The sequence below is a fragment of the Neodiprion lecontei genome, chromosome 2 (genome assembly GCF_021901455.1).
Source record: "Neodiprion lecontei isolate iyNeoLeco1 chromosome 2, iyNeoLeco1.1, whole genome shotgun sequence".
In the NCBI taxonomy this organism is placed as follows: Eukaryota; Metazoa; Arthropoda; class Insecta; order Hymenoptera; family Diprionidae; genus Neodiprion; species Neodiprion lecontei.
The window spans coordinates 25,069,881-25,087,567 of record NC_060261.1 but is presented as its reverse complement, the minus strand read 5'-3'; the positions used below and the strand labels follow the sequence as shown (position 1 = coordinate 25,087,567).

The 17,687-nt window shown below is 38.8% G+C and overlaps 1 protein-coding gene across 10 annotated transcripts in view; it reads right to left on the bottom strand.

Moving 5' to 3' along the window:
- LOC107223796 (potassium voltage-gated channel subfamily B member 2) overlaps nucleotides 1-17,687 on the bottom strand; it is a 114,010-nt gene that overhangs the window by 45,714 nt on the left and 50,609 nt on the right. For all 10 annotated transcript variants that reach the window (XR_006902691.1, XR_006902692.1, XR_006902693.1 and 7 more), the window contains one exon: nucleotides 16,445-16,740. Coding sequence is in view for 5 of the 10 variants with exons in the window: in XM_046730662.1 (XP_046586618.1) it covers nucleotides 16,445-16,740 (296 nt within the window). In the remaining 5 variants the exon portion in view is untranslated. The remainder of the gene's footprint in view (nucleotides 1-16,444; nucleotides 16,741-17,687) is intronic.

Genomic DNA, 17,687 nt, shown 5'->3' with positions numbered 1-17,687 from the left:
CGTTCACTTTACCCTGTCCACATTGCCTCGTAGGTTACACGAGAACAATGTGACTAAAAACTTTCACCAAATCGTATGACAAAAAAGTAAATTGTATCAGAAACCAGATATCACAACGAATCAACAACAGTAACTAAAAGCATGTTAAACAGAATTGTTAGCGACGCCGGGTACGTGACAAACTCTGGCGTAACCCATAGTCTACGAGTTGAACTAATGACTGCCACTACGATAGACTCTCGCTAGGGGAGGGGTGCACCGGGTACGCAAATGATTTGATTAAATGCGACGATTTCTTTTCAAAGGAGTTTATTGTTCACATATCGGTAAAAGACAGTCTCAGTGATATGTACGCGAATGTACCGATCGATCATATCGTCCCGGCAGGCGCCATTTCGCGAGACTGTCATAACCCTGGCTTTTCCAGGGCGGAAACCATCTCCTTGAGATGGTCAGCCTCGGGGACCTCCCGGCCCAATCGATCGATAACCCTCAAAACAGGTACAAGTGTCACTTCTCGCATAACGATCTCTTTTCGGCGATGTTCCAAATCCAACTGAACGTGCTCGGACTCATGTGATCGGTATTCGCGTAAGCCTCGCCCCCTTTATTGGTCAATCCATACATCCAAGGTATGACAAGCTCTCTACCGTTACAACCACAGTTTCGCTTCTTTCAAACTTGGTAGCATTTTCACTGATTTAACCACACTTGCCAACAACAATTGTTGGATTTATTTCTAAATAGGGCATGCGTCATGCTGCTAAAGTATTTCCTTTTGTGAAGTAGTTCAAGACAAATTCTCACGGCCATCTCAATATCGCTCGATTAAAAAATATTTGAGAAGTTTATTTTGCCCCGCTGGTCCACATTACTCCTCGTTTCCCTGCTTGGCAGTAATATGGGGCCGTTCATAAAACATGTAATGCTATTAGAGGAGGGCGGCAGGGATTGTACTATTGTCGCGATTGATCACGAGCGTAAGGCATATTCTGTAACTGAGTGTCACGGGGGGAGCGGCACATATCCCAAAAATGAGTGTCGCGTGTTTTATGAACGGTCCTTAACAATTATTTACATAAACTTTAACTTTTTATACGTGTTTCCACATCGCACAGGTAATTATAGGTTGAGACCCGCTCATACACCGTATGTTTGATTGACAGATGTCTCATTAAATAATTATCGTTCTGAGGAGGGTCCACACTCGGCCCGAAACGTCAAAACCTTCTCGTTTTCACTGACCTGTTTATCGAAGAGTCCTTCTGTTCACAAAACCTTTTTTTTTAGAAGTGAAGTTATGGCGCACTGATCCTAGCCTATCCTATATCATATTATTACTAGGTTTAAAATTAGAACATCGTGCCGAAGTCACTACAAGCTCCGTCGAGCGTTCTGTGATACGTTCATGCGACGTTCAAGAGGGCTTTAAAATCGGGACATAGGAAGACCTAGAGACGTTGCCGCGACTTTTTTAAGACCAATCACGGGGCCTCACAAACATGTTTGTGAGCTTCTTACGACGTTCAGTGAACGACCTGTTGGCGTGTGGGTTCAATATCCCACGACATTTGACTACAAGCTGCGTGGTCGCCTCATAGCTTCAATTCTTTACAAAAAAAAATAACTCGGGATACTGCATCCAGATAGTATAGAGATCGGTATATGGGATCCTGACGTAAAATCGATTTCGAATAAAAAAAATACTATGATCTTCTCCCCCGCCCTTTTGGATTCCTCATAAGGGTAATCTATACATCTTCAGTCAACGCTTACAGATAAAAATATTGTCGCAGCACAATCCTGCTTATCGATAGAGTTCAATCATTCTTATAAGCATGCGGGGTCTGTCGCTCAAAGTACAAAGTTTCACCGTTCCCTTTCGACAAATGTTCGTTGCTTATACTAGCTGCAGTGGGAGATACGTTGTTCTCTATTTAATGATTGGTCAACTTGTTATTATATACCTATTTATATTATATTGCTGAAGCTGATGGTAGCAGAATTGCTTTCAATTCATTATATTTCACTCATAGATCCAGAGTTATTCACGAAAAAAAAATACTGACACTTATCTGATATGCATGTATCAATCTCGAAACAAGAAACTTACTCTTTCGCTACAAATATGCGATCGCTGTGTTATGTTTCATTCTCTTTAGTTCGATTTTGATAGGTGACACTAATTTGTTGTATACATGAGAAATTTGTCTCAGGTTCAAAAGAGGAGTGAACCTCATTTGGACCTCATTCGATAACACACGAGATTGATTAGATACAGACTGATTGAATACCAAGCATTGAAACGATTTCAAAAAGTCTGATTGAACATAGCCCGATTTAACACGGCACATTAATTAAACTCTGATGGTCCACAGAATTAAATAAATAATCGAGCACTTGATGGAAATACAAAATTAGATGTGGGAAAGTAATAGGTACCTAAGTCGTATTTTCAGACCGATTGTGGAAAACAGAAGCTTCCGTATACATATTTTACCAGTACACGCATGAAAAAACTTGTATACGCCATCCATGTTCGATTGGTAATGTGCTACTTTGTACGGTAAATCTCAGAATTACGCTAAAAAGTCTTTAGACTGTAGTTAGGAATGTACACATTCACGATCGAAAATAGGTAACGCAATGCGACTTATTATGTGCCTGCCGGAAAACATAAAATGGGGCACGCCTGTAAACTGTTTTCGGCTCGAATGATGTTTGGACTAAGATGACTAGAGGCCAGGAGACCGAACTCCAATCCAAGCACGTAGTTTAAGGTGGTCCAATATATAGCAGCCGCTTAGCGGCATGGCTAACAATAAGCGTAGAATACTTGCGCAACCCGATACTACGCCTCTGTTTTAAGGTAGTGGGAGATTCTCGAAATATTTTAAATTATTTGATTGCGCAGTACCGCATTGAGCAAGTATTTTACGCTTAGCGGAGCTGCCATGGTGTAAGAAGTAAAGTGTGCTCGATAGAGAAACAATTTTCATACAAGGTCGCGGATTCCACCAGTTGACGTCACTAAAGTCATCGTAAGCCTACAGCGCATGCGCATGCGCACCTAAAAATTACAACATAACCGCAATTATAACTTCAATAAACGAATAAACAAACGTGGTGTGTCACGCAGCGCGTTGACGCGCATCGTTTAATGAATTCAATCAAAACAATTCAACTGTTCGGTTAAGGGCTGTAAGAATCGTGGTAGGACCAGCAGAGGTAAAAGTATTCACATTTCCGCTATGCGTGGACTGAAGAATTCAGTCAACGTCTCATGTGTAACATTCTAATTTACCTTGGAATCTTTCAACAGTTTTGAATTGACCGCCTGTTGTGACGTCAACTGGTGGACCTTTTCTATTGGTCCGTCCGAAAAGCTGCGCGGAAGCACACCTTAGTTCTTAGGGGGCATCCATTAATCACGTGATGCCTTTATAATCAATTTTAGACCCCCCCCCCCCCCTCCCCCTCCGTGATCACACGTGAGGTTTTGGTGAACCTCCTCCCCCCCCCTGCCCCCCTTTACCCGCTATCACGTGATTTTTCTCGCCGATCGACTACTCGCGTGCATGGAATAACAATGGGATAAAACCAACAGAAATCTCTAAATATACTCGGTATTTTTAGAAAAAATGCACCATAAAATACACGTGATATTGCCCGTGACCCCTCCCTCCCCCCGTGTGATCAATCGTGATAATTTCAAGTACCCCTCCCCCCAATCGTAAGTCTCACGTGATTAATGGATGCCCCCTTACACCATGGGAGCTGCCAGGCGGCTGCCATATACAGGCCTACCCCCACCACCTAAGTGGTATTTCTAGTCTTCTTGGTCTGGAGTATGAGCCGTGGCGGTCCGCACTGCCATGGGTTCTGTCTTCGGCTCGCACGCAACACTTTATCCTCGCCTAAAACACTGAATTTATGGACTTACCACGTAAAGTGGCAATGTACTATTATACGGCAGTGCATATTTAGATTAAAGAAGACGAGGTGTGCAATTCAAGGCCGACGAGAACACTTAGGATATCTTTTCTCCACTGCAGCATCAGTAACCACCCTATTTCATGACTGAAATCACCTTTATAGCATGGTTAACTGAATATTTCGAGTGCACACTAAAGATGAAGCTCCCATTTTCCGCAATCCATCTGAAAATGGGACTTGAACATTACTTTTCCACATCTGACAAAGGGTACCCTTTATTGAGATAGGTGAAATGCCCGACTTCCCGTATGTTGAAATGAACTTAGGCTAACATTTTCAGAAGTATTTCAGATGAGGCTTAGCAATATTAGTACCTTCCGAGATCTTGGCAGAACTTGTACATGGTCTAAAATCCATCATTTTCATAAATCATTTTTTTTCCTCTGGAAATAAGAATGATATCTTCATGAAATAAATCAAGCTTATACAACATGTCAGGACTATTATGTGTGAATTTCTTAAAGCCATAATATGCAGTTTGTTTACTTTTAAAAAAATCCCAAAATATTCAAAATGCGATAACTGCTTATTAAAGGCGGTACAAGAAATTTTTTTTCCAGTCACATCTTTTCTCATGACAAATACAATGGTTCAATAGAAGAATTGGATTTCGGTTGGGGTCCTCTCGCAAGAGGCAGAGAATTGATTTTTTTGGGCGTTTTTCATGATTTTTGGCCGTTAACTTTTCGTAGATAATTCATACAGTAAAATTAATAACACCATCGAATTCCACAGTAAAAAATACGTTGAAAACATGTATGATACCTTTAGGAATAATGTTGGATCGTCGTTGAAAAATACAGCAAATAAAATAATTCCGGCAAAATCGGCCCAGCTCGTGATATACATTCCAAAATCTAGTCCATCGAATCCAAAACACTTTTTAAATTGTTTGACGAATAAAGTTATCAGAAATACATTCAAAGAGTATGGTACGGGATAAACGTTGAACATGGACATTTTCGGTCAAGACCGTTAATCATATCTAAGCAAAAATATCTGTAATGTAAAATAACACAGATCCACAAAAAAAAAGAAACAAAAAAGAGTCTGAACTCGGCATGCGAAACATGTTTTCTTGCGTACTTTTTATGGCTGAATCCGAATATGAAGTCAAAATGGGGGGTCTTCTGGGCCGATTTTCAGTAAATGCCTGTTGCAAGTAAGAAAATAGTGATACACAGTCGTATGAGTTTTCGAAATTACCATCATTATAACTATACGTTTTTAGGGTCACTGAATCCGAATCTCGGGTCAGAATGGGGTATCCTCAGGTTCGATTTTCAGTAGATGGCTGTTGAAGATGAGAAAATTACGAAATTCAGGTGTAAACACCTAATCTGTGATTTAAATTTGAATTCCCCAGATTCGGATTTAGCGACCCCAAAAACGTATAGTTATGGTGATTGTCTATGCTTTAACAGTTGTTTCTCGTTTTGACCTTGAAATGACCTTGATTTTAACTTGATAGGGTCAAACCAACCCTAGATTCGGATTCAGCGACCCCAGAAACGTATACTTGTAATGATTGTAATTTCGAAAACTCACATGACTGTGTATTGTTATTTTTTTACTTTCAACAGCCATTTACTGAAAATCGTCCCGGAAGACCCCCCATTCTGACTTCAGATTCGGATTCAGCGATAAAAAGTACGTAAAAAACATGTTTCGCATGACGAGTTCAGGCACGTTTTTTTTTTGTGGGCCTGTGTAAATTCATCAAGTTACCAAAATCACACCACAATAAAAGTACAAGAACAATTTAGGTACCGCTTTTTCACGATCTTGTTGAATATGAGTATACTTTTCTTATACATTAAATAAATACTTACTAATTAGAAATATATGTAACGATAATAAACATTTCGAAGAGAGGATTAGTTCAGTATGAAACCAGAATCAGCCATATAGTTATATATATTGCGATTTTTGTCTATGGGGCAGCGTCAGGTTCATAGCGCGAGTATCGAAAGATTAATAAGCAAATTTCAAACAAGTTATTTAATGTTCGGTATCCAATATCGCTGGTGTCTAATCGGACATTTTGAAATCGTTCTATTTTGGTGTTCTATCAGGTGATGTCCAAACGGGCCTTTCCCTGAAAGAGCATAAACGTATCACGTGTCCATGGGATCCTAACTGTCGTAAATAATTTGTTAACAGATCTAACCCTTAGTCATAAGTTGGTAGACTACATTCTTCTTCTCAAGAATATTTATTAGAGAGACTCCGGTATGTACAAGGAGTTTGCCATTATTTAGCAATTATTTTATGTGTATGTAAATTATCACATCAGAGCACAGCGGATCAGAAATCCAGACAATACAGCCAAAAATGAAAATGTGGTTTATTTTTTATGAATATGACTGAGTTAGGGGTTTTTTCTACACGATCGTACACTTATGTCCGCTGAATTTGATAAGAAAAAGTTGAATATGAGAACAACCTATAAATATTAGCATGTGGCAATTCATAATACTACTCTCGGAACAAGATTATTTTATTTCTCTTATCACCATCCTCAGAATCGAATTATCTTAGTGTTGGACTAGGCAACTAAAATTATAATTAAGGCTTGTACTGTCATTTTTGGAAAATCCTGACTTGGAAGCTGATGCGGAATACATCAGTCAGTTAGGGGCATCTTTTCAGAAATAATAGTACTTATATAAAACATATAGATTCGATTACCGATTTACTAGCGCTGCGAATGAGCGGTGAGTTTCACAGAAAACTCCTTAGATTTGGGTGTGATGTATAGGGCGTTTTTATGCGAAGACTGTTGCAATTAAAATTCCATACAATTGCCTGTATACATATATGTCATTATCTGCTTTATCACAAGAAAGGTGTAGTCTGGATTCTATGATTTAATGTGCAGCTTTTTCTTAATGCTCTTTCACTAGTAGAAAAATTAAATGATAACACCGATATGTGGGTGACTTCACGAATTATTCACAGGATATACGTTTTTAAATTGACATATTTAGTTTTATAATTGACAGTTTTATAAATCAGCAGATCAGTCTAGTTCAAGACTGTGGACCATGCCAATGTTTGACGACATTGGCAACATTTTCATCGACAATAAATGACAAAAATAACAGAACTGTGTTTTTCAACACCATACAATTAATAAAACGTTGCCGGATAAATGAAAAAAACCACCAAATTTCGGTTTTCGTTAACGTCACAGTGGTGTGACTGGGCGTGGGGTGCCAATTCGGCAACCTTTCCCTCAACTGCTATTCAAATGCACGGAAGATTGATCTTACGCTGTGTACTTCCAATTAAAATTATTTTTACCAATCGTCTTGAGCAATCCGACTTGGAACGAGGGCATGTTTCAGTTTACAGTGCTTTTGATATCGGTGGCTGTCCGAGCTATGAGGGGAATACTGGTATTGTGCGATGCATACTGATCGGTAGTCGTTATTATGGTGCAGTTGAGAAGTGTATTAGTATTACTTTAAATAAATATTTATCTTCAAGATTTATTATTAGGTAGCTCTTGTTAATTTTCACATAGTAATTAATTAGTCTAGAGAATAGTCTAAGAACTCTAATTATACCTTGGATTGTACTCAACTCTCTACTGGTGAATGGAATCGTGTGAATCACAATTTGCATAATTCTCTTCAGCTAGTAGCGCCGATCGTGGTTCATCGCATATGTTAACTTTTAATGTCTCGGGTGTAAATAATTGGGATTATTAGACTTTTAATTTATATTTCTAATGTTTCATAGAATATTTTTCAAAGTTTTAATTTATCTTAGAAGGTCTTGAATCGTATTTGGTGTGACAGCCACAATTCGAAACGTTGCACTTGAATGTTGATGATTAATAGTACCTATAAGCATGAATTTTCGGAGTAGTTTGTTAGATGCGAGTTCTGAAGCTGGTGCGTGACAATAATTGATGACCTTATAATACTCCACAAAATGTGTTGGTGACCTGTAACATTTTATATTATTATTGATTCAAACTATATTTATTAAAATATTTACTCACGTGAAACTTCTGTACTTGCTTCTTCCAATCGGTGCTTACATAAGTTTTGGCAAACCCGCGATGTCGTCACTTTAATTTGGTTCTTTTTCTATTTTGCTTTAATGAATCAACCACAAGCCGCTAAATATATTTCATATCTACAATTAATAAGCGTCGTTACTTTACGTTATCCGATACAAATTGTAAATCGCTTTCAAGTTTATCACATTGAGCTGTTCCAATGCTCTATGTCAAAACTCAACTATTGCAAATGATAACGCTACTGCAAAGTATCATCAGTAATAGTAGCGCGACCTTTTCATGAAAGGTGCAGGCGTAAACGTAAATCGAGTTTTGAAATAAGGTTTCAGTGACTATAGTTAAAACATAGATTAATACCAAGAATAAGGAGTTGTTCTATAGATACTTGACATATTGTGATGACCCATGAAGAGTTTGCCGACACTGGTAATACGGACTAAGCCTGGCAAGTACCGTTATTCAAGCGTTCTTTACCAACGCTAGGTCGCATATCTTGGGTACCAGTACTAGCAAAAACACAAGTACTGGCCCAGACGGCCAGCTGGCCGTATCCAACCTTTGATTGCCGATACGCAGCTAACACTGATTCATGTTTTCACCACCAGTGCTAGAGCAAAAACACTAGCACCAGCCCAGACCCGGTATTCAAACATTGTTCGCCAATGTTAAGCTCGTGCTGTACCATGTTTTCAGCGTCAGTACTAGTAAAATCACAGTCACCAGCTTAATTTCGATAACGAGGTGCCGAAATTAGACGCTGTGCCAGCAGAGCTGCGAAATACAGAGTTACGCACAATTCGTTTTTCATCGATTCACCAACTTTGCCTTCTGTCTACACTTTACAGTAACATGCAGTTGGATGACAGCCGAGCGTAACTGGATGGATGTCTAACCCTTCTGTTAAATCTCGGGCTGAATTTCGCTTTTTCATGGTAGTTCGGTTTCTAATATTCTGTATAAATGACGTTTGCTACTGCTTCTTTATAATGCTTTGTACAATAAATGTGCCCACTGTTCTCTAAAATGTTTCGACTGTTGAAATTCTCAATATTTGAACCACAAATTTCGATGCTGAAAGAGAATTCAGATTCAACTTGACACAACTGCAAATTGTTCTTGCGTACTTATGATTTTAGCAAAACTTGTGTGTTGGTAAAACAAAGATGAACGGAAATTGATTCATTAAACATCAATTTTTGAGGTCACCGATTATATGGAACATTCGGTTTGTTTATAGCACATGTACGTTTCGGCTGAGTGGACTGCGTACTGAATTCGTAACCCAAAGATCACGGGTTCGAATTCTGAGTAGATGCTGGAAAATTTTTATTTCTGAATAAATGACAGGTATGTACCTGTGTATATATTATACTAGTTAAAACGAAATGATATTCTCTGTTTGAAACTGATTTTCGACGTAATTTTTAATTAAAAAGCATCGCAACGTCCGTTAGGAGTTTGCGGTGCTTTGTTTTGTGGTTCGAGGATCGGGCGACCATACATTATATTTTAATTTTCATTGACCATCTAATACAATTTCGATTTAAAAAACAATACTAGCATCGTGATGGTCAGCAACATGGGCAAAGCGATGGTTAAGAATACTGGTGAAGTGGCAGCACTGGCGTAGCGATGGCCAGCAATATTAACTGGTCAAGAGGTTAGAAGCAGTCACGATTTTCACAAAAACGATTTCTTCTTCCAGCTTCTCAAAGTATAATGTTTCGAAAATATTCTGTGAAAATTTTAAGGTGATCTAATGGATGGTTCTAGAGATATCCTATAATATCCGTAGTTCCCTCTTACTATTGACGGCAGATGGCTGACGGCAGCTGTACTGACCGGTTTATAACAGGATACTAAATATATCTAAATAATAAATATAATTTAAGCTTGGACTTGGAGTCAGTATATCTGTTGCCGTGAAACTGAGTAGTCGATAGTTGTACTCATCGAACTTCCGCCGGATGTCACGTGACCCCGAATTGTGTAGTTTTGTGGCTGCTCAAGAGCTAACCAGTGCCCGATGTTGCAACGTGAGCTGGTGACATACTTATCGTATAACCTCTGTTTCCTTTGGGGAGTAATGCAGCACGAGTCGTCGGTGATGGATTTATGATACGGTGCCTTATATTCGACGAATACCGTGTTTATAGAAACCATACGATTGATATAACGATGGTGTGTACGTGCAGCTTAGTACACCTGCGTTAGAACGGCGATAGAGTGTACGCACCTCAGCTCGGTTGCACCTCAAATGGCTTAGGGCCGAGAATATATTGGGTTATATACCCCTCGCTGGATCTGTAACCGTGAAGATTAGGCGAGGGAAGAGGAAATAGTGGGCCTCGGTCCGTTAAATGGTCAAAACTCGCCTCTGTCAATGAGGCTGCTAGTGCGGTAGTATTTGCGGAGTAGAAATACGGATAGCTCAATGCGCCAAGAATAACGGAAATATAACAGGCTCGTATGCTTGAATGAATGGAAATATAAATTACTTCTATACCTAGGTAAACGGAAGTACGGATGGTCAGAACGTCAATTAACCGCAAGTACGGCTGACTCAGAACACCAAATAAACGGAAATACGGATGGCTAAGGACGCCGAGAAACGGAAAGCTCGATGCGCTTTTGAGAAGTTGATACCACGTGAGGTTGAATGCACTTGCGACAATGCTGCATAAAACGTTATGCAATTCGTTTGACTCAGAGCGGCATACATCCTGGTTGTGCGGTGTCGGTGGATTAACTGCTTGCTACTGGCTGAAGCACCGGCCCTTCTGAAACCCCCGCGAGGCGTGAGGTCACAGCTCGGGAGCTGTGGCTAGCTCTGCGCTGCCACCGCATTATGAACGCCATCTTAAGGCGAGGGTGGCCGTGGAAACTCGTAGAACCGAGCGTAAATATATGTTCGGTTACAAGTTGTACAAACATATAAGATTATTGTACAAAATTTATCCCGGGACGTAATAGGAGTTTAAGAGAACTTCGAAAATCTGTTAGTATTCATAAAACATGTACCACCAAAAGGAAAAATTTTATCAATTCAAAATTGAATTCTCAAACTTGGAGTTCATTTTTATAATCAGTGACCTCGAAAACCCCCAAGTTTCGAGTCTTACGCAAATCAAGTGACTTCTTGGGTTTACGTCTGCCATATTCGATCTGCCATTTCGAATTTCGAAAATCTAATTCCATATTGATTATCAGCGACCCTAAAAATTCTCTATTCAGATTATGTTAGAAAAATTAGTTGTACAGGAAAATTCGTGCATAAAAGGGTCAAGTGTAAAACTTTGAATGCATTTTCGTCCAAACAAAGTTGTCAAAGATTGTGACCACTATATTTTAAAAATTAATCGACGGATTAAAATGAAATTCCTACAGCGTAATTTAGGCGTAAAAAACTAGTTTGGTGAAAATATTTTTTTGAAGAATTGTGATCTCAAGTCGATTATAAAACTTCGTACGAAAAATTCAATGGGATCGAAAGTTATGTGTATTAGAATATTACATATACCCTAGTAGCATTCTGAGGTAAGCCTGCCTACAGGCTGTAATTGCAGACTTTATGTGTCTACTTCCACATTTGACTGCGGGTCTGAGATCAGAATCTGCATTATTCGAAATCTTGCAGAAGTCTGTTGTCAGGTAGCAAAATGTCGCTGTCAGGGAAGATTCTGTATTGACCTGGTAGAAAGACTTCCCACAGAGTCTTCTCAAATTTTTGCAACTGAAGGCAACGCTACTAGGGTAGGTATGTGATATGTATTAGATAACTAAATGTGATGGGAATTTCAATTTGTTTTCCATGTGACTACTAAATATGAAGATAGGTAGTATTATACAGCTTTTATTGAGATACTAAGTAGTCTTACTAACTGCTCAAAGCTTCGGTATGAAGAACAACGCTCTTCAGCTACGAAAAGTTACCATGATCCAACACGTCAGATCGCAATTCAAGAAATCACTTCTTATGACGATGGATATAATGAGATTTTTGAGGTTAAAGATGTTGTGGTAAGCTTCGAACTCTTCTTTAAAACATCACCAACGCGTTTTCTTCACTAAATTATACTTTTCTCAAAGTTCTCCACATTATCATGAATCATTGTATTTCAAATACAAGTGAAGTTTAAATAAGTTAATTACTTCGAATTATCGACCATTTTTATTTTGCATCACCAATGGTGATATAGGAAAAGTATTGGTTTCGATTGAAAGTGACTTTTTCACATTCTTCCATTCGCTTGTTCGGACTTACCGAATGATGAACCGAGTGGTTCGAAAATTGGATACATGAAGTGATTCGACATCAGTAATATCTACCCCTACTATCGGAAAAACCGAGCTGTAATCAAAGACCACGTAACACCGACCAGTCAGTCGAATTTGTTGAGCAAGATATCAAAGTGATCTTTACCAGGAAGACGTGCGGAGTGCACCTTACTACTTGATATCAGCTCCCATCCAAGGCCTGCAGATCACTGTAGATTACTGCAGGACACCAGTTTCGACAAGCATCTCTGCGGAAATTCAACGGTCCAGTTATATACCGGGACAATCTCTTGAAACTTGAAAATCAACTGCGCATGCACCAAGTAATTCAATCTCATTGGTCGGCGAAATCTTCCGTCAGCGATATTCATGTCTGTGATGCAGAGGCCAACGTATACAAAATGCATACGTTTGAATTTTCAAAGAGCATAGGCATTAAATTCCGAGCATTCTTTGAAGAATCAACTGTCCTACTCAACAACAAATGCTAAGTTCGAAAATTCGTATCTACTACGGTGTCGCCAAAAATAGTTTGACGGCTGAAAATCTGGATAGCCAGCCTGCATGAATAGCCGATAAAACTCGCGCATGCGCAGTTGATTTTCAAGTTTCAAGAGATTGTCCCGGTATATTATATATTGTAATTGGCCAGATTAGACGATATTGCATCCTTTACGATGATTCTGGGACTCAGGTTAAAGATACAGCTCGGTACCGGTGATAGGTTCCAAAAGATAACTCCCGCTCCATCCTGTGAAATCTCCCAAGTTCATCCTCCCTTCTAACTATAACTCTGATCTCTATAACTCAACTAGAAATCTAGACTATTGATCCAACATTTTGTTAACTTATGGTATTCGTTAGCTCGTTTCATAGTTTTCAACCTTTCATATCTTAAAACCATCGAATTTATTCATAATTACCTATCAGCATTGTTTTGTTCAGTTCAAAAGTTTTATATTCAAATCATTCGTATTATAGTTTTCTCTGATTCTTAAACTCTTTTATATTGTATGACAAACATTTGATTGGTTTAAGTGGAATTATTCGATTCAAATTCTAATTCAGCCTCACCATATCTTACCACTAAAATCCCAATTTTTTAGACAGCAATGTTTCAGCATAGCAAGTGTGCTTTTATCGGGAAAAGTTGAAATTGGAACAATTCGAAGTCTTCCGACACAGTCCATTCGACGTTGATGGAAAATATTATATAAATTGCTATACAAGCATAAAATAATACCATAGAAAGCAATTTTATGAAAACTAAAGAAAGCATTAATGAAAAAAGAGGGTATTAATGGCAAATGATTTTAATCGCACTTGATGGTATTTCCAGTAATTGAATTAGTTTATGAAGTGATGAAGACTCCCGCGAAAAATACTGTTTTTCTTATAAAAGTTGAGCCACTGCGTGGTGCTAAAGATATTTGGCGTGGTTCACTTTTAAGTATGGGAAACAACTCTTCGGGACTTACGTTAATCTACGGACCATTTCTATAGCCACGCAAGAGTTGATCACAAAACTCATTCATGTTTGCTACCGTCATCTGATCCTCCATTTCATAGTCGAAAAAATTGAAGCTACTGAAGAATAAATGGTTTAAAGGATGCTGTTCACAGCTGGAGTCTAAACATCAAACGATAAAGATAATTGGAGAAAAAAAAATGTTTTCATATCTGAAGCTGACGAAGAAATTGGAAAATGCTGCACTGATGATAAAATCATAACAATGTAACATTAATGAAAAAATGTCGAATAGAACATATTATTCTGAATTTTGTTTTCGTTGATTAACGGCAGTATAATACATAATACCAAAATTATATAATAAATTTTTTTTGGAAACCGCGCCTTCCGCGTTCGTTAGAGAAATCAACAAATGGGAGAGTTCACGTTTATTCACAGACTCGATTGTATTTTGCTGATGATGAATGAGTCTGTAACTGAACATTTAATTGTGATAAGCATATATTTATATCACGGTCTCCTCAATTGGGCCTGTTGCGGAAAAGTATGCTCGTCAGTAGGTGCATGACTGCGTCAGAGACTATCCTTTCATTCCAGCCCGTATACGCATGAGCAATTTCTTCGAATAATATTATATCTAATTGAACTGAATCTACGTAAAAAGTAATTAATTGGCTGTTAAGCCTTTAGTAGATGAAGATGCACTGGATCGCCATAATTATTGTGTATAGTCCGTAGCAGCGGGCGTTGCACTCGTGGCTGGTAATCTAACGATACTCGGATCGAGACATCTTTTTTTTTTTTTTTGACGAGCATACTTTTCCGCAACAGGCCCAATTGAGGAGACCGTGATATAAATATATGCTTATCACAATTAAATGTTCGGTTACAGACTCATTCATCATCAGCAAAATACAATCGAGTCTGTGAATAAACGTGAACTCTCGCACTTGTTGATTTCTCCAACGAATGCGGAAGGCGCGGTTTCCAAACAAAAAGGTTCACCCGATAGATACGCTCGAGGCACGTGCACGCCGCCGTTCAGTCAGCTCTGCAGTCACTCTGCATTACCCAGGTAGCTGATGTACACGCAGGTGCAGCAGCGATCTTCCAAAATCTGACGTATCGGCCAAGCCAATATGCACGCGAACTACTCCCACCACGTCCAAATCCCCCCGCAGCTTGGTTCACCCGCAGGGCGAGCATTGGCAATCTCTCTACTAGCCATTGCTATCCGAGTCCGTGAACCACGAATTAACTCATTAAACAGGGTGGTTTGCGTAGACATAGGTTATGACCTTTCTTCCCAATCAAAAGAGGAGTTCTTTTTATTTTTTATCAATTTAAATCGTTTTAATCAAAGATAAAGACTACTCACATTAACGAGGTTGCACGATCCGGTGGCTCTAGAAAAACCGCGAACGTTACAATATATGTATAACAATCATTGCCATTTCCCGCCATACGTAGTAAAGTATGTATGTCCTCAGAAGTCTATAGGAGATTTGTGCAGAGCAAGGGAAGGGATGGATTAGTGATCATCATTTTGCGGCTGCAGCGTCTTAAGATGTTCGATAGAAAAATCCACATTCAAGGGATAAGGAAAACTGCAGAAGATCTTATCGAGGTGTAGCCGGACCGAGTTCAAACCTCAACCCGCCAATTTAGCGTCGGAGAGACGTGACCCGTCTTACAATTTTTGCGAGCTGCCGCTCAGGTCCTCCTTGACAGGCGGGGATTTGAACTCAGGTCCTACCTCCGGTTCCGCAGTCTCGCATTGTAAATAATTTTAATTAAAATTTTTCTTTAATTGAGAGATATTGCTGATTTACTTAGAATTAAATAAAATTAAAATATAAGGGATAGCCCATCGAAATGCGTTGAAACCTATGTTACGGACCGCCCTAAGAGATACGGCTTCAATATTTTATTTTTTTTCGGAATGGTCCACGAATCAAGCGATCACGAGTCGCACTTAGCAAGAATTGTTACATTATCTAAATTCAACGACCATTATCACATAGTCGTAAGTACGCATAACGTAACAAATTGTTTTACATAGTGGTGTTGCCGCCATTAGAATTTGGTATCGTAATTAGTATCTCCAAACAATCATTATATTTGCTAAGATTCAAGAAATATTCTAGGATTGTTTTTTTTTCAGAGTGAAACAATAATGGTTATTTAATTATTTAAGTAGATATTACCGTTTTGAAATATCCATTCCATCTTTTTCCCTACGAAAATCTTTAGACCTCACGATTTTATAAACTGTGATAGCTGCTACGCTGCACTGAAGGAAGCGCCTGAACTATTGACATCAGGGTCACGCTGCGACATTATTATTGTTAGTTTTAAATTTCTCAATGCGGTACACATCAAGGTGCAGACTACTTCCAGCCCTGATTTTCCATGATTTATGTAAGCTATGTCTTGAGATAAAAATTGTTTTTAGCTTAGCTATTGCATTTTATTCTTCGGACGATTTCTATTTTAGCTCTGAGATTGGCTATGCTACGTCCCTAATGATTCACTGAAAAACAAGGAATGATTGGCGTTTGCTCGTTCTGTATTACGCGCGTTCTGTTTTATCGGACTACATCATAGACGTTCGTAAGTCGATAGGAGTAATAACGAATAAGATAAACATGTAAAACTCAGCTTACACTAGGAGTGGTATTCCCTTGAGTTGATGGCTGGATTGGAATATCATCTTGGAAATAGTGATCGTTCCTATTAGGTGATGAACTGGTGGCAAAGTCAAGCAGACGATGGTTCGGACTCTCCGGGGTTGACAGATCATTCGGCAATGTTGGCAAGCACGTTGAGGCGCTTCGGCGATGAGTAGATATGCTGCAATGCTCGTAGTTACGGTAGCATCCCGCACCAGTCTGCGCAGGGCCTCGACCACACGCGGATTCACCCTCCGTGCTGTTTCCATCTATTCCCGACATGTTCTGACCTAAAACACCAGTCGGAATGACACCTTAGTGTTTCATACATGAAAGAACAATTATATACCTACTTGTTGAAGATGTGAGCAGCTATTCTTTAACATGACCTCGCGATTTATTCCAATCCCGTGGAAAACTTTGTAGGTAGAAATTGCATTGATTGATCGGTTTACTTAAGTTTCATCATGAGCTAAACTCTAGTTAATGCCATGTGGTATTTCTACCTTTACCGTCCGAGAAAACTCACCGTTTTTCTTGGTATATTAAATAAACAAACAAACCGAAATGTTTGAAATTTCGACGGTGCATCGCTCTTTTCTAGCGGAATTTCGGAAAGCTACTCATATCCCGAAAATCGTCAAAAAATGTGTAGTTTTTTGATACGTCTTACCATTCCCACATTTCCCGTTTTATTTCTAGAGTAACTTTCCTGAATTCCGCTTCAAAAGAGTGCTGCGCCGTCGAAATTTGAATGCTTTAAGTTCGTTTGTTTCTTTAATATAGGAAGAAAAAGAGTGAGTTTGCTCAGTAGGAGTACTACATCACCTCAAGAACAGCTCAAGTTAGAAATCGTGATTCAATATCATGCATAGTATACCTCAAAATTTGCAAAAAAAAAGATGAGACTAATGATCGGAAAATATCGCAGAGTAAGTGTTCGAAGAAATATGTTGTTATAAATTTAAGGGATCTGTCGGAAATATCAAATTTACGACATCGGTATGTCGATTTAATTGCGTTCATCGATTGATCATCAAATTCAATTGGTACCCTTAGCATTTGCAAGCTAGACATTAAAAACCATTGTTTTTATTTTACATAATCGTCAGTTTGGCAGAAGGGGACGTGGGGAATTGTACAATGGTTAAAAAGCAAGTGGGGCGGAGTAAGAAAACAAGCATAATGTATTTTATTAATTTGATTATGGCTTAATTTAAAATGTAAGTATGTATAG